Here is a 17,826-nt window from a genome sequence, read left to right as displayed (position 1 = left end):
GAACTAAAAAACAAGATGGAAGCCAAACTTTGACAGGTACAAATTTTTCGGTTTCTTTTGTAATATTTTACCTTCTAGAGAACGAAATTTTGGAGAATAACCATATGAAGAGAAAGAGTATATGTTTTTTCATCAAAAGATTTCGCCAGAAATTAAATGTTTTGGGCGTATCTAAGGAAAATTGAGATGGCATTCAAAGAAAAACAAAAAAAGTTACAAAAAAGTCATTTCGCATTCATTTACAGTTAAATCACACACCAGTCATCATGTCAAACTCTCAATCACACAGAGTTATTGATTAAGTTTGAAAAAATGTCGAAGCCTAGATGTCTCAATTAGTCAATAAGTGAATGTAGGCCTATCGGGGCCTATGGCCTAACTACAGAATAGCGATAGCCGGACAGTAGCTCTGACAGTACATTATGACGATGTAGGCCTACACTCTGTTCCTCTGTACATTATGTACACCATTCCTATCATTTAGAACAGAGTGTCCCGGCTATTCTGCAGTTGCTCCGGGCCTATCCCTGTTTTATTTTTTGATCGACTGAAATTAAGGCCTAGCTAGGCTACGCCGGTTGTTAAAAATTCTGAATTTGTAATTAAATTTAACCTGTTAACTGCGTAATTAAGACACCATATGACGTCTTGGCCTAAAGACCGTGCATTGCGTAAGACGTTGTATGGCGTCCTATTTTTGTGATTCACCTAAGCCCAAGCAACACTCAGAAATTCGATGGGGAATCCCCTTAGAATGTCAGCGCAGTGTAGTTTGGTTTCAGAACACTACTGGCACCAGTTTTTGAGCTGAATCATGGCTTCTGAGCTTTTGAGCTGAATCATGGTTTTTGAGCTTTTGAGCTGAATCATGGTTTTTGAGCTTTTGAGCTGAATCATGGTTTTTGAGCTTTTGAGCTGAATCATGGCTTTTGAGCTTTTGAGCTGAATCATGGTTTTTGAGCTTTTGAGCTGAATCATGGCTTTTGAGCTTTTGAGCTGAATCATGGCTTTTGAGCTTTTGAGCTGAATCATGGCTACAGCATGCAAGAGGAAGCGGCTGTGAGATGAGGATGTGTAATCTAATTAATTACGCAATATGACGGGGTTGACAAATAAAAAACTACGCTGCTTACAGGGCAGAGACCTGTATTCATCCGCGACCGGAAGTGTGGCACAGTCACATAGAGCTTATCAAAATGTCAAGTTGTGGTAAATACATGGCTGGGATGGACCAAAGTGGAATTAATTCTCAATCTGTGGTTGATTCTAAATCTACAGAGTCAGGCCATCACAGAAATATGCTTTTTGATAATATATTTAAGAAAATGTGGTCTCACTGGTCAGTTTAGAACTTGTACTTTGACAGGGCCATATCAATGCACCAGTGACGTTTTGATGGACATGGTGTACGGAAATCTTTTTTTCTCAGGCAATCGGTATTGGAATTTTTTTAAACTTTATTATGCTATTGGCAAAGGGTTCTTCTTGACATGTATAAAATTTTGTGCAGATTGATTGGTCCAAGGTGTACTTTTTTTACCAAAACATATGCACAACAATGTACATGTAATGTACACAAGGTTTAATAGAGGACTCTGGCCTAGTAGTCAAAATGGTTGACCAAGTATGAAAAATTTGACACTTGCACGCACATTTTATCTTATTTTCTCTATTCTGCACGTCCTTTCCAGTCCTTTTTCTTGTAGTTGAACCAATATTTATGGCATTATTGTACATATTAACCCTTTTCAGCAGCAATCATGGATTCAGACCTTAAAAGTTAAAATAAACCGGAACAGCGAAGCTGATCTGAAGTCGAATTGTGTAAACTGTATATTATGGACTGGGTATAGTCGTCGTTATGGGGAGACACGGTTTAAACTACCTTGGGACAGGTGCAGCAAAAAGCACAGGGCCCATAGGCTTGCTTATATTGCATATTATGGTGGCCCCTTGCCTTTTGGACTTGATGTCTCTCACAGATGCCACAATGCGCTGTGTGTCAATGTTGACCACTTGAGTTTAGAAGCTAGGGGTATTAACAACCAGAGGAAGACTTGCCTGGCTGAAAAGAAATGCTTTGGGCACTTAGATAAAAAAGACTGCTTGTTTTGAGGTAAATAGTATAATAGTGGGTATAAAGTGAAGCTAGTGATATCTTAAATTGTTTCTGAGCTGGATGAAATTGCTGTGTATTGTCGAAAGTGGTGGTTGTAATCTCTTGCTAGTCTCTTAGCTCTCTCCTTTAATCCACCCTCCTCCTCCCCCCCCTCTAGTTCTAGCCTGTCCTTATGGTAGTCAATGTCTTTAACTACCCCCCTTCTCTTTGCTTGATAGAATGCACGCGTTCGAATTGTCCTTACAACTCGTCGTCTAATCCTAGTTTTCAGCTCGCTTTCCCATTTCTTATAGTACCACTTCCTATTGTCCATTTCTTTCAGACAATTCATTGCTGCTGCTGAAACTCGGGCACCAAGTCTCTTGAGCTTCAGTGGAATGGACTTTCCCCGTGTATTGTTCATGGTGTGGATTGCTGCATGAACACGACTGCGATAGTTTTTAAGGTGAGTCACGTTTTTTGGCGCAATCAAATTCAATTGCCGATTGGCACTCTCACAGGCCTGTGTATTTGTCGCATGACGTATCTTTTTTAGACATGTTTTACTCAACTTCATCTCCAGTATGCTTCTCACAAGAAGCTTGTCAGCATCACTCATGTTGAGGTCCTTGGCTGACAACTCCAAGTTGCTTAGTTTGCATGCACTCCACCAAGAACCTTGGCCATCGCATACGGTTGTTTCGATTGAACACTGGCTGCAGTCACCGTCGAAACAAGCGATCAGATTGTCCACTATTGTGGCTAAGTTTTCACCAATTTGGTCAGTGTCCCCATGATACTTTTTAAACAGGGTATCGAAAATTGTGGATGCACGGATTGCAATATCACTGGAGAGACATTTCTTCGCCTCTGCTGCATCAGGTGCCTTCATACCAACAAACATTCCCTTTGAAAATTGGGCTCTCATGCCTTTACGAAATTGGGCTTGGCCCAAATGATATGTATCCGACATTCTTTCTACTTTTAAGGCCTTCCCAAGAAAGGTGCTGAAAGCATCCTCCATGCCAGCACTACATTTACCGTCACCGTCGGTTGTACAGCAATGAACAAGTAAGTGATTAGCTGCCAACTCTAACCCAACCATATTACCAATGTCATATTCCCTGAGAACTTGATAATCTGGAAGATTCGCCTTGCATCCATCATGTGCTTCATCTGTGCCACACTTTGGTTGGAACCCTCTTCCTAAAAGCCATGCCCCCTTATAACACAGTTTGTCAAGTATACCTACTGCAATGATTTTGTGGGACGGTGTCTCATTTTCACGAACTAATCCCACCGCTTGAGTCGCGGCTTGACCGGGCCTACTTCGTCTGGCAATAGTAAAACTATTATATACTGTGTCCATTTGAACACTGACACCTGATTGATCACATCTCATTCTTTTCACCTCTTTTAGATAATTCTGTTGTCTCTTCAAGTCATCCTTGTTGAGTTCAACAGTTTCCATCCCAACCCTATTGACATTGTTTTGTAAACTTGATTTTGACATTGGTGGAACATTTGCGATTGACAGTAATGTCCTAGTCTTTGATTGACTACCAATTTCCTGAGAAGCCAGTGCCAATGCAACATTTATTTCAGCCTGCTTTGCACCACGACCTTGCTTCTCTATTTCATTATAAAGTTTAAAATAATGCTTCCCACAAGCAAAATTACAATTTGCACACCTCAGTGCCCAGCGAGCACTAGCACCCTTCTTGATGTCATGTTCTATCTCAAACTTTGGAATGTCACAATGACCAATAAAGTTGAAATGGAGCTCTGAACACCCATTCAGCATTTCAAGAATTTTAAATTTGCTGGCAACAATATTAGTATCTTCAGTTGGTATAACATACGTATTGTCCTTTGCAGCATCCTGTCCCCGGCGAAGTATCTTCAGTGGGCTGACTGTGTTCTCGACCGTCGGTGCATAGATTATGCCATCCGAACGCTCACGCACAACATTGTCATAATCATCATTACTGAAACGCGACCAGCTACCATTGGTTTTCTCTGGAGGCATTGTCCTGCTGTAGGGCGAGTGGTAAGAGTGACCAACTTGAAATCCACGGCTTGGCTTTTTGCTTAGCTTAGGCATCTTGAGTTGAAGTTTACTCTGTGGAGTCCACATGTAAAGTGACCCCCAGAGCATACCTAGTTGACACTTGAGGATATTGGGATGGTTCATCATCATTGTGCTTCTCTGAATTGATGAGCTGCTAAGATAAACAAATACCTTAGCCATAACAGAAGTCATATCCTAATGAAAAACAAACATGTGATACACATGTGTCCTTTGATCTTTCAAGTTGAGAATGTGAGTAAATGAGGTTTCTCGGGGTCAAAGGGGTTCACTTTGAATTGGCCACACAAGCTCTTTGCTGGTCATATGAAGTTTAAACTTGATAGGTAGGCAAGTGTGAATCTGAAGTAATCTGGAATTGTGACTTTTTGAAAATTCAGACTCAGTGTTGTAGAGATTCTACAATTTCTATATTCCGTTGTCATGGTAACTGCCCAAACTTAGAAACCTGGCCCTGGGACATCCAGCAATGACCATATGAACTCAAAAACTCTTATTTCTAATAATGTATATATCCTTTATTTCAAACTAACAGTGCTTAGAGGGATTTAATAATTTTTAACAGAAATATTACATGTTGGGTATTTAAGAATTTGCCACGCCCACATCACTTCAACATAGAATTTGATGCCGGACATAGCAAGAAGATGAACTCGAATAAAAATTTCACTATTCAATATAATTCAAAAATTCCTTTTGCACAGTAATGTGAACATCTAGGGGAATCTGAAAACAGCAGAACATTTGACCTGGGGCCAACACTGGCTCTCTACTAGGGCAGAGACCTGTATTCATCCGCGACCGGAAGTGTGGCACAGTCACATAGAGCTTATCAAAATGTCAAGTTGTGGTAAATACATGGCTGGGATGGACCAAAGTGGAATTAATTCTCAATCTGTGGTTGATTCTAAATCTACAGAGTCAGGCCATCACAGAAATATGCTTTTTGATAATATATTTAAGAAAATGTGGTCTCACTGGTCAGTTTAGAACTTGTACTTTGACAGGGCCATATCAATGCACCAGTGACGTTTTGATGGACATGGTGTACGGAAATCTTTTTTTCTCAGGCAATCGGTATTGGAATTTTTTTAAACTTTATTATGCTATTGGCAAAGGGTTCTTCTTGACATGTATAAAATTTTGTGCAGATTGATTGGTCCAAGGTGTACTTTTTTTACCAAAACATATGCACAACAATGTACATGTAATGTACACAAGGTTTAATAGAGGACTCTGGCCTACAGGTTAAAATTTTAAAATGTCTAATTCCGGAAATACGTACTAAATATAAATTTCGACATTGCCGTTGTGAAGACTGATATACAGATATTATGAATACCAAGTTTAAACAAATTTGTACTCATAATACTAGGGCAGAGACGTGTATTCATCCACAAACGGAAGTGTGCACAGTTACATAGAGCTTATTAAAATGTCAAGTTGTGGTAAACACATGGCTGGGATGGACCAAAGTGGAATTAATTCTCAATCTGTGGTTGATTCTTAATCTACAGAATCTAATCACAGAAATATGCTTTTTGATAATATATTTAAGAAAATGTGGTCTCACTGGTCAGTTTAAAACTTGTATTTTGACAGCGCCATATCAATGCGTCAGTGACGTTTTGATGGATATGGTGTATGGAAATCATTTTTTCGCAGGCAATCGGTATTGGATTGTTTTGAAACTTTATTATACTATAGCAAAGGGTTCTTCTTGACACATATAAAATTTTGTGCAGATTGATTGGTCCAAGGTGTACTTTTTTTACCAAAACTTATGAACAGCAATGTACACGTAATGTACACAGTTTTTAATAGAGGGCTCTGGCCATAACTGCAGTACAGCATTGTGTGATTAGTGGATTTCTATTTAACTGGACCACAGGTGAACACGTAACCTTTTAAAATTATAGTTGATGAGATGTGATTAACATGATTGTACATAATTGTAGGCTAATTGAATATGATTGTTCCTTCAGAATCTCTAGGACACTGCTGACGTGAGCATGCAACTGTGATGACCTGACACTTGTGCCGTCCTTAACAAACAAAGCAAAAGCCAAGTCCTGGAACGCCGTTGTCATCAACATGGCAGACTCCAGGGATGTTACAGGTGGGCCTGGACCACCAGAGCAATCCCAGAATAGATCAAAAGAGAAGAAGCGAAGACATGGGCATTCCAGTGGTTCCAGAGTTAACGTCAAAGACGGTGAAAGTGGGTATTCGGAAAATCGAGGAAAAACGGAGCGGGTGAAATCAAAGGAGGCGGGGAGTGAGCCGATTTCAAAGTGCGTGAAAGCGGTGGATTCAGTCGGTAGTGGTGAGAAGAAAGGTCGGACTCGGAGGAATCCTGAGGAGGAGGTGCCAAGGAATGGGGCGGGTGACTGCACGAGTGGTGATCAGGATGTGGACAATGCCCGCGACGAAACGACTCAGGAACGCGAGAGACTCGGTCGGGAAGCGGAGGCGGACCGACGCACGAATATATCCGCGCAGGGAGAGATTGAACAGCAGAACAGCGCGGATCGTAAGGGTGGCAATAATCAGACGAATACGGAACACGGGAAAAATAAGTCTGAGCCGGACTCGGAAAATATTGGCAAAGAGCGTCCTGTAAGCGGACAGACTGCGGCGAGAAATCAGAAAGAAAAGTTAGTCAAGGAACACACGAGGAGTTATTCTGATGGCGGGGCGGTGTTTGTGAGCCCGCGTCGTCAGCGCAGCGATTCCAACGGACAGCATAGCGATCAGGGCATTTATGATAATGAGCATGCCGAGGTTGTGTTATCGCGATCGCGGTCGCTGAAGTACGATCGTCAGGGAAGCCGCGCCGATTTTCCACCGCGGTTACTGGTGGTTTCGAGTAAGATAAAGAACATTATGTCCCTACAGAATGCCCTACTGCCTCAAGTGACGTTTTTGCAATATAAGTTCGAGACATCGACTTTTGATGGTTTGATAGGTAGGTTAGGCACCAAAAACTCATGACAGTAGAACCTCACTACTAAGGACACCCTCGGGACTGACAAGTGCTGTCCTTAATAGAATTGTCCTGATTAGAGAGGTCAAATTGAATGGAAACAACCAATTTGGGACCAAAACTAGTGTCCTTAATAGAGAGGTTGTCCTTAATAGGGAGGTGTCCGCTAAGGGAGGTTCTACTGTAATTTGAAGTAAAATCAAGAACATTATGTCTCTACAGAATGCCCTACTGCCTCAAGTGACGTTTTTGCAATATAAGTTCGAGACATCGTCATGGTTAGAGATAGCTCTAGCGTGTATGACTATGAGAGGGAAGTGTCATGGTTGGAATTAGCAATAGCATGAAAAGGAAGGGTAATGATGGTTGAGAATAGCGCACCACTATAGGTGTCAGAAGGACTCGAGATGGTTCCACTCCATCGCCTCGAGATAACAGTCTCAGAAGGACTTATTGAGAGTCAGAAGGATGAGGATTTGGGGGGGAGGGGGCTAAATTGGTCTATCTTCACCAATTCACCTGACTCGAAATACCCACTTCCTGGGGACGAGATTGAGCCGAATCCTTCCGAGAACACTTCGGAAGACATGGCGGGAGGTTTAAATCAACATAGAATCAATAGTTTGGTTTACTTTTTGATGAGTAGATGGAAACACTGAGATAACGTTCAGAAACGTTATTGGCAATTTAGCGACCTATTTTCAGTAACGTTTTAAAACGTTATTGGCAGTGAAAGAGTAAACGTTCTTGATTTATTATGATAAAAACACGTTCTGCAAAAACAAATATACAGACATGAGGCAATGAAATAAATATGGTATTGCAGATGAACATTACCAACAAATCAAAGAGAAATCGAAAGGAAAGTACAGTGGACACCTCTCTATTAAGGACACTAGTTTTGGTCCCGAATTGGCTGTTTCCATTCAATTTGACCTCTCTAATCAGGACACCTCTTTATTAAGGACAGTACTTTTCAGTCCCAAGGGTGTTCTTAATAGAGAGGTTCTACTCTAATCATACCTAAGAGTGCGATTTTCATGTTATAAAGGAAAACAGGACTGACGTCTGCGAATGATTCTAAAAATGGCGTTAACCCAACCAAAATACGTAACGGAAATAACCACAAAGACGGCAACATGATGATGTATCAAAGGAAATGACGTCATACAAAACAGCAGGAAAAAGAATCCCCAAAATGTACAAAGTATTCAAAACACATGTTAACCTCAGCTCTCTTCTCTTTCAGGTTTAATAGGCCAATTCCTGCTCAATAAGAAGTTTCACAGTGTTGCCTTAGTTCTCCATGGCCCGGTGGGCGTGATACAGTTGTGTGGGAAAGAGGAAAAGGTAGGTCATTCGGGACTTTCCTGCTACTTACTATGAGCAGGTCATGAGGCACCAGGCTGAACCAGGGGGCCAGACAACCGCGCTGGGGTTAGCGGCCTGTGGCAAAAACCCATAAAATTTCTCTTTTTGTTTTTTAACCCTTTAGCTCCTGCGTCTCCCTGAAGTCTCGAGGGTGTCCTTAATAGAGAGGTTCTACTGTAAGTCCATTTCAGCCGCTGATTCCTCCTTTAGGGCTAACTAATGCATATTGTCAATTCCAAAAGGTAGCGCGTTTCTTTTGGGCAATATTTTGACATCAGAAACCTTCAGCAAAGACCCTGCCAGTGATAACCAGTCCACTGGGTAGCCAGCTTGGTCTGACAACATTGAAAATGATGTGGCTAAAAAATGTTCAGCAACGACCCTGCACTGACCTGACCTTAACAATGAACTGGTTGAGTGGCTACCATCGCCAGTGATAACCAGTCCACTGGGTAGCCAGCTTGGTCTGACAACATTGAAAATGATGCAGCTAAAAAAGGTTCAGCAACGACCCTGCACTGACCTGACCTTAACAGTGAACTGGTTCAGTGGCTACCATCGCCAGTGATAACCAGTCCACTGGGTAGCCAGCTTGGTCTGACAACATTGAAAATGATGCAGCTAAAAAAGGTTCAGTAATGACCCTGCACTGACCTGACCTTAACAATGAACTGGCTCAGTGGCTACCACCGCCAGTGATAACCAGTCCACTGGGTAGCCAGCTTGGTCTGACAACATTGAAAAGGATGTGGCTAAAAAAGGTTCAGCAACAACCCTGCACTGACCTGACCTTAACGGTGAACTGGTTCAGTGGCTACCACCGCCAGTGATAACTAGTCCACTCGGTAGCCAGCTTGGTCTGACAACATTGAAAATGATGCGGCTAAAAAAGGTTCTGTAACGACCCTGCACTGACCTAACCTTAAAAGTGAACTGGCTCAGAGGCTACCACCGCCAGTGATAACCAGTCCACTGGGTAGCCAGCTTGGCCTGACAACATTGAAAATGATGTGGCTAAAAAAGGTTCAGCAACAACCCTGCACTGACCTGACCTTAACAATGAACTGGTTCAGTGGCTACCACCGCCAGTGATAACCAGTCCATTGGGTAGCCAGCTTGGCCTGACAACATTGAAAATGATGCGGCTAAAAAAAGTTCTACACTTCCGTCTTCCATGTACAATTTTGAATCTCTAAATTTACAGCCACTCAATAAAGATACCGTCCTTGACCACGCAGGTATTCGTGGCTTCTTCTCCAAACTCTTCAGTCTCCATGGCAATAAGGAGGCAGCGAACCTCCGCCTCGACTTCTTGGCATGTAACGCCGCTCAGGGACAAGATGGCGGACAGGGCATCGTCAAGGAGCTGGAGGCTCTGCTGGGGGTAAGTAACCATGCAGGTACTTAAGAACCGCTCTATTAACCTCTTGAATCCAAGAACTTGAAAATCCCGGGGTCCCAGGGTGGTCACGTGGTTGCGAAATTGGGTCTGACTTTCACGATGTATAGCGCCCGCATACAACCGCCAAAGTCCGGTACCGAGGCGCCATCTACCCAGGCATGCTCTAACTGACCCTACTGTACATCAAACACGCTGAAACAAGCAATAAGCTAGCGTCCCAGCTCAAGGGAATAAAATATCACTGAGACCGACCTGTCGGTCGTTGGGAAAAAACGTTATTTCAAAATGAGTGACTGGTTGGTCACCGGGATTCAAGAGGTTAAGGACAACCTTGGGTCTGAGAGTCGAAGTGCTTTATAGTGAGGTGAAGGCCTAATGTCCCAGCACTAGGGATGAAGATGACTAAGGAAGGTATAGAGAGGTGACCTGATCACAGAGGTGAAATTGAGTGAAAATGACCAATTTGGGACCAAAATCAGTGTCTTAGAGAGGGTGTCCTAATTACAGAGGTGTCCACTTAGAGATGTTCCATTGTGTTTCAATTACCGGAAGTTCACTACTGTAAACGGGGCAATTAACATCCCCTGGGCCCAAATGAGGGGGTGAGGGTCCCCATATACCTTTATTTGCATTTTCGTGTTTAAGCGTATCAACCTCCATGAAAGTTGTTTCTTGGGGTCTATGTGATCATGATTTGTCCTTTAAACCCTTTGATAAGTCAGTAGAACAATGGGAATTTAGACCAAGGTCCAAACGGACTTTGTTTAAAGACAATGAAAGACAATAGACCATGTATTGGGCTAGGCCTGAATTCCGGTCATCCTAAACAGCGTCCACCAGGTTTAAAGTCGGGTATCAAGTCATCAAAATAAAATTTAGAAGCCATAAATGGAATAAGTACACCATAGAACACATTTCCTGACAATTTCATGACATTTGGGTGTAAAATAAGGGAGATGTTGTCTAAAATCACAAGGCCCCTGTAGTATAGGGAAGCCCTATCATTTCCTCCAAGTCAAATCCAACAAGGCCACCGACTGGGTGACCAGTGAACACTGGTACATTTTAGGCAACAACTCGTTAATCTAGCACACAAATGTCATGAAACGATCAGAAAATGTGGAAAATGTCCTGCTCATTTCGTTTATGAATATTTGATTTTATCTTGATGGCTTTAAATATGCTTTTAAACCTGGTGGACGCTGTTTAGTATGACCCCTGAATTCTATTATTAACTGCGAGGTCAGGGGCTGAATAACGTAATGTCTGAAAAAAATGTCAGGTTTTTCAGGTCTTCATTGTCGACTTTTCTTCCTCAGGTGTCGGTTGGTTTGTCTCGAGACATTGTCGGAGCGGAGCTGGTCAAAGACCCGTCCTCAAAAAGGTGAGAACATGAATAGTAAATTGAAGCATACAGTAGAACCTCCCTTAGTGGACACCTCTCTATTAAGGACAACCTCTCTATTATGGACACTAGTTTTGGTCCCAAATTGGTTGTTGCCATTCAATTTGACCTCTCTAACCAGGACACCTCGCTATTAAGATCAGCACTTGTCAGTCCTGAGGGTGTCCTTAATAGAGAGGTTCTACTGCAGTAGAACCTCTCTTAGTGGACACCTCGCTATTACGGACAACCTGCTTGGTGTAATTCTAAAAATCCACGGAACTAAATCTTATGGACTTTTTTCCAGTACGGTTGGGGAGCTCTACTTCCGTCTTGAGTGTCTCCGTGGATGGAGTGGACATTACCAGCAGTCAATGGCCGGCTTTGAGAAGATCAGAACCGTTGGGAAAGGTGGGTAAATCAGGCTCTTAATACGCCGGTCACTCACTGCACAACTGGATACTTCAAAACTGAAAGTATATTAATTGGTCACAGAGTTGCAATATCATTTGTTAAGTGTGTATTTGTGAAGATTCTAGCTCCCCGAGTTCAATCAATTAAGCATCTTTGAGTTTTGGAAGCCATGGCTTTCAATTACCCATTACTTGACTTACCATACTTTCAACCACATTGTGACCTAGGTCATCACCAGTGCGATCACCATACATTCTGCCACATTGCGACCGAGGTCATCATCAGTGCGATCACCATACATTCTGCCACATTGCGATCACCATACATTCTGCCACATTGTGACCGAGGTCATCATCAGTGCGATCACCAAACATTCTGCCACATCGCAACCTAGGTCGTCATCAGTGCGATCACCATACATTCTGCCACATTGCGACCTAGGTCGTCATCAGTGTGATCACCATACATTCTGCCACATTGTGACCTAGGTTGTCATCAGTGCGATCACCATACATTCTGCTACATTGTGACCTAGGTCGTCATCAGTGCGATCACCATACATTCTGCCACATTGCGACCTAGGTCATCATCAGTGTGATCACCATACATTCTGCCACATTGCGACCTAGGTCGTCATCAGTGCGATCACCAAACATTCTGCCACATCGCAACCTAGGTTGTCATCAGTGTGATCACCATACATTCTGCCACATTGCGACCTAGGTTGTCATCAGTGCGATCACCATACATTCTGCCACATTGCGACCTTGGTCGTCATCAGTGTGATCACCATACATTCTGCCACATTGCGACCTAGGTCGTCATCAGTGCGATCACCATACATTCTGCCACATTGCGACGTAACTCTTTTGATAATTATTCATTCCCTGAATGAATGGCAGTGCCAGTGGAATAATTTCTGTTGCAATTTGTTTCCGGTTAAGGTCCAAAATGAGCTAGCTTGACTAGACTACTGTATGTTACTGTCCACCTACATGTATGTGGAATCTTTTACTTGTCCTGGCTAAGACACTCAGGTACAACTTTTTGTCTCATCTGACAGACCCTCATTAATTAATAATAAAAACATCTGCCTTGTTAGGAAATTCTTAACACCTGCCTCAACAAAAACTACGCAGTTTTCCCACCTACTGATAGATGGCGTGCAGGTGATCGTTTCGATGGCGGTTTCGAGGAATCGAACTCTTCTCCGTTTCAAGCTGCAGTCTTTTCAAAACAGGTCATTGGAAAGTTTGAAAATTATGAAAAATATATTCGGCAGTTAAAGGGTTAAGGTGCTTTTGCTTGTTTTCGAGTGTCTCAACAACTCTGGCCCTGATTATCTTGGCTCCTTCATTGATATTTTTTTTATCAGCCTAGGCGGCAACTTCATTCTGCAAGTGGCCTACTGCTGTCGTAACCAAGAAGCAGGTCAGTTAATTTTGGAGCCAGGCTTTTTTCTTGTGCTGCTCCAAAACTTTGGAATGGCCTCCCGCGTCCTATACGGGAAAATGGCAGCATTGCGGTCTTCAAGAACAGCCTTAAAGGGAAGCTATGGGAATAAATTGATGCAGCAAAATCAAATATTTTTTTAAACAAATACATACCAAGTTACAAGACAAACAAATACTCTACACCAAGGATATGATGAATATTCCTAGATAGTGCAGAAAATTGCATTTAATAAGCAGTTTGCGGGGGTAGCCATGTTTGTTCAAATCTCCCGGGCGAATGACGTCATGGATGCAGTGGAGTTTTTTCATCAAGGCGAGTACTACTCGTTTGCACTAAGTTTCCAGACCTTTTTCTGCCCTGGTACCTTGGCTCAAACGCATAGGGAACTAGACCTGCTCGTTCTTCTGCTGATGCACGGTTGTAATCGAAGGATTCATCACCGGACGTCGACGAAGAACCCGAAGAAATCGAAGAACTGTCATCTGTCATTCCAAGCATTCGCCATTGTTCGAACAGCTGATTGTCACAATGGCTGCATCAATGACGTCATTGGCTCTCCGTATGGAGGAGAGAGCAGATTAAAATCCACCAAGATGGCGGCATACTTGATTCAAAAATAAGCAATTAAAATCATCCATTTCACTCATTAATGTTTGTTTATTTATAAAACCAAGAGCCACAGTTGTTTTTAAGAATACGCAGTTTACGTAGATGTTGAGGTTGTAACTGTTGGTCGAATTGGGAATCATTCCCATAGCTTCCCTTTAAAACCTTCCTCTTACATGTAACTGTTGGTCGAATGGGGATCATTCCCATAGCTTCCCTTTAAAACCTTCCTCTTTCATGTAACTGTTGGTCGAATGGGGATCATTCCCATAGCTTCCCTTTAAAACCTTCCTCTTTCATGTAACTGTTGGTCGAATGGGGATCATTCCCATAGCTTCCCTTTAAAACCTTCCTCTTTCATGTAACTGTTGGTCGAATGGGGAATCATTCCCATAGCTTCCCTTTAAAACCTTCCTCTTTCATGTAACTGTTGGTCGAATAGGGAATCATTCCCATAGCTTCCCTTTAAAACCTTCCTCTTTCATGTAACTGTTGGTCGAATGGGGAATCATTCCCATAGCTTCCCTTTAAAACCTTCCTCTTTCATCGCTACAGGCATTAGACTTATTCTATTAACTTATTGTACAAAAAAGTAAGTAAGTAAGTAATTGTAACGTGTCATTGATCACTTCAGGTAGATTTTGGCACTATAAATACGTTTAGTTATTATTAATTGTCAATTTCTTCTAGGGGCATATGGCGCGGCCGTCCTCTACCGGAAACGTGACGATGACTCCCTGGTCATACTCAAAGAAATCAACATGCATGACTTGAATGCAGCAGAGAGACAACTAGCTCTTAACGAGGTGAGGGTCGTAAAAAAATGTACAGCGATGTCCCAGGCATTGTCTTCTGTCTATTTCATGAAAAAAATGGCGCTGGAGATTTAATGCGGAAAATTCAGCAATTGAACATGTTGAACAAAATGTTAATATTAAAGGCCTAGGTTCGTAAAAAAAGTGAAATTTGAATATGAATTTGAAAAATTTCCAGTTGCGTCAATGTGGGCTTATTGAAAATTTCCGCATTGCCATTGCGAGACTGATATACAAATACTATAAATACCAAGTTTCAACAAATTTGCATGCATAATAACTGCACTCCGGCATTGTGTATCACTGCATTTCTATTTTCTTAGACCACCAGTAATTACGAACGGCGTACACCTTTAAGTCAAAAATATCTAAAACTACTCACTTTGCTGCGGCCGTCAGAGTGGCGCAGTGGAATCAACAGCGCCTGTCACCTCTGACGTCCCAGGTTCAATTCCCATTCCGTACGGGTACACTCAGAAACAGAGAGGGTGACTCTCTTCAATAGCGTAGGTTTCCTCCTACTTACATGAAAACATTACCCAATATTGTTTATAATAGATCTGATAGTGTCCTAGTTGATGCTCACCTCTCAACTCAATATTTTACTTACTTTGTGAGAATCAGTCAAAGTGTGAAAAAGACCCATTTTCAGCCAAATATTGAAAAATGTCAAATTTGTGCTTATTTCATTTTAACCATTTTGTTACTTATTTTCGCATGCAGTGGAACCTCGCTAAGCAGACACCTCTCCATTAAGGACAACCTCTCTATATAGGACACTACTTTTGGTCAAGAATTGGTTGTGAGCATTCAATTTGACCTAGCATTCAATTTGACCTCTCTAATCAGGACATCTCTCTAATAAGGACAGCACTTGTCAGTCCCGAGGGTGTCCTCAATAGCGAGGTTCTACTGTACTTTAGGCAAGGTGTGCAATTTCTGATATAATAGAGAGGGTGTCCTTTGTGGAGAGGTTCTACTGTACTTTAGGCAAGGTGTGCAATTTCTGATATAATAGAGAGGGTGTCCTCAATAGAGAGGTTCTACTGTACTTTAGGCAAGGTGTGCAATTTCTGATTTAATAGAGAGGGTGTCCTTTACAGAGAGGTGTCCGCTAAGGGAGGTTCTACTGTACTTACATGTATTTTCAGATACTTCAGGCAAGTCGTCTGATTTTTGACACGATCTCGTCTTTTCAGGTGAAAGTTCTCGCCGTCTTAGACCACCCGAATATCATCAGTTATTACGATAGTTTTGAAGAAGACGGCGTCCTGATGATTGAAATGGAGTATGCAAATGGAGGGTAAGTTACAGTTGAACCACTCTATTCAGGACACCCATGGGACTGACAAATGTTATCCCTAATAAAGAGGTGTCCTGATAAGATAGGTCAAATCGAATGGAAACAACCAATTTGGAACCAAAACTAGTGTCCTTAATAGAGCGGTTGTCCTTAATGGAGAGGTTGTCCTTAATAGAGAGGTTGTCCTTAATAGAGAGGTTGTCCTTAATAGAGAGGTGTCCTGATTAGAGAGGTCAAATTGAATGGAAACAACCAATTTGGGACCAAAACTAGTGTCCTTAATAGAGAGGTTGTCCTTAATAAAAGACGGCGTCCTAATGATTGAAATGGAGAATGCAAATGGAGGGTAAGTTACAGTAGAACCACTCTATTAAGGACACCACTGGGACTGACAAGTGCTGTACTATGGCAATGGCAATATTACCAAGCTGTCGGCTGCCCAGTCACTTTTCACTTTTCACTTTAGAGTAAAACAGTAAAACCTCCCAATTTTAAAAGGACACCATTGGGACTGACAAATGTTATCCTTAATAGAGAGGTGTCCTGATTAGAGAGGTCAAATTAAATCGAAACAACCAATTTGGAACCAGAACTAGTGTCCTTAATAGAGAGGTGTCCTTAATAGAAGACGGCGTCCTGATGATTGAAATGGAGTATGCAAATGGAGGGTAAGTTACTGTAGAACCTCTCTATTGAGGACACCCATGGGACTAACAAGTGCTGTCCTATGGCAATGGCAATATTACCAAGCTGTCGGCTGCCCAGTCATTTTTCACTTTAGTTACAGTAGAACCTCTCAATTTTAAAGGACACCATTGGGACTGACAAATGTTATCCTTAATAGAGAGGTGTCCTGATAAGAGAGGTCAAATTAAATCGAAACAACCAATTTGGAACCAGAACTAGTGTCCTTAATAGAGAGGTTGTCCTTAATAGAGAGGTTGTCCTTAATAGAGAGGTGTCCGCTAAGGGAGGTTCCACTGTATTTGTACATCAGTCTACACAACGGCAGTGTTGAAATTTATATTCAGTATGTATTTACGCAATTAAAGTTTTCAAATTCAATTACAAATTCAAATTCTTTTACGAACCGCGTAGGCCTTTAATCGTCGACAAAGTCAACTCGCATCTCGTTCCAAAATTGTTTACAGATTGACTTGTCATGAAAACCCTGAACTTATTTTTTTCTAAAGATTATCTTTCGCCTTTGTGTCCTTGAGCAAGGCACTTTACCTCACTTGCTTCTCTTCACCCAGGAGTAGATGGGTACCTAGCTGGCAGAGATGGCCCACTATGAATGTTAGTCTAGAGTGCTGTAAAGCTGCAGCTCGGACCTGTGATACTCCCAGAGAGTCGAGCTTGAAACAAAAATGTTCAGGCCGATAGCTAGGGGTAATAATGTGAAGCGCTTTGAGCGACTGAAACCAGTTAGATTAAGCGCTATATAAGTCTCATGATTATTATCATTATTATTCTCTATGTTCTGTAAAAAATATAAAGTGCTCTGAGACTGTTAGGGATAATAATGTGAAGCGCTTTGAGCGACTGAAACCAGTTAGATTTAGCGCTATATAAGTCTCATGATTAATATCATTATCATTAATATATCTATGTTCTGTAGATAATATAAAGTGCTTTGAGGCTGTTCTGCATTATAAAGCGCTATGCTCATGTAAAAAGTTGCAATTTTTTATTTTCCTCGATTCCTTTTTCCAGGACGCTAGCTCAATACCTCTCTCATAGGGACGCTCCACTGGACGAGAAGGAAATACTAGAAATCTTCCAACAGATGGTGGCAGCCATTCGTCACATTCACGAACATAACATACTACACAGGTAGTCTCTGCAAAGTTTTCTATATATCAAATTTAGAGAAGTCGAATTTTATATAAAATTTATATAA

At 41.8% G+C, this 17,826-nt stretch overlaps 1 protein-coding gene and 1 long non-coding RNA gene across 4 annotated transcripts; both read left to right on the top strand.

Annotated features, from left to right (window-relative positions):
* The first annotated feature begins 4 nt into the window (after nucleotides 1-4).
* Nucleotides 5-16,509, top strand: LOC135498610 (uncharacterized). 3 transcript variants are annotated; one of them, XM_064788938.1, is made up of 9 exons: nucleotides 5-36; nucleotides 6,173-7,155; nucleotides 8,423-8,523; nucleotides 9,749-9,928; nucleotides 11,266-11,330; nucleotides 11,638-11,741; nucleotides 14,496-14,611; nucleotides 15,820-15,923; nucleotides 16,458-16,509. In XM_064788938.1, exons 2-9 carry the CDS (start codon nucleotides 6,282-6,284, stop codon nucleotides 16,468-16,470), a joined length of 1,557 nt encoding a protein of 518 aa, XP_064645008.1. In that variant the 5' UTR covers nucleotides 5-36; nucleotides 6,173-6,281; the 3' UTR covers nucleotides 16,471-16,509. The 3 variants fall into 3 exon arrangements, with proteins under 3 accessions (XP_064645008.1, XP_064645010.1, XP_064645009.1); XM_064788940.1 differs by lacking the exon at nucleotides 9,749-9,928; XM_064788939.1 differs by lacking the exons at nucleotides 14,496-14,611; nucleotides 16,458-16,509 and having other exon boundaries at nucleotides 15,820-15,887.
* Nucleotides 2,422-4,356, top strand: LOC135499074 (uncharacterized). Its single transcript, XR_010449217.1, has 3 exons — nucleotides 2,422-2,564; nucleotides 3,088-3,169; nucleotides 3,977-4,356. It is a non-coding gene; the product is annotated as an uncharacterized LOC135499074 (long non-coding RNA).
* Nucleotides 16,510-17,826: the final 1,317 nt, after the last annotated feature.

Source organism: Lineus longissimus, chromosome 14 (assembly GCF_910592395.1).
Source record: "Lineus longissimus chromosome 14, tnLinLong1.2, whole genome shotgun sequence".
NCBI lineage: Eukaryota > Metazoa > Nemertea > Pilidiophora > Heteronemertea > Lineidae > Lineus > Lineus longissimus.
The sequence above is the reverse complement of the archived record's forward strand: the minus strand, read 5'-3'. Positions and strand labels throughout refer to the sequence as shown.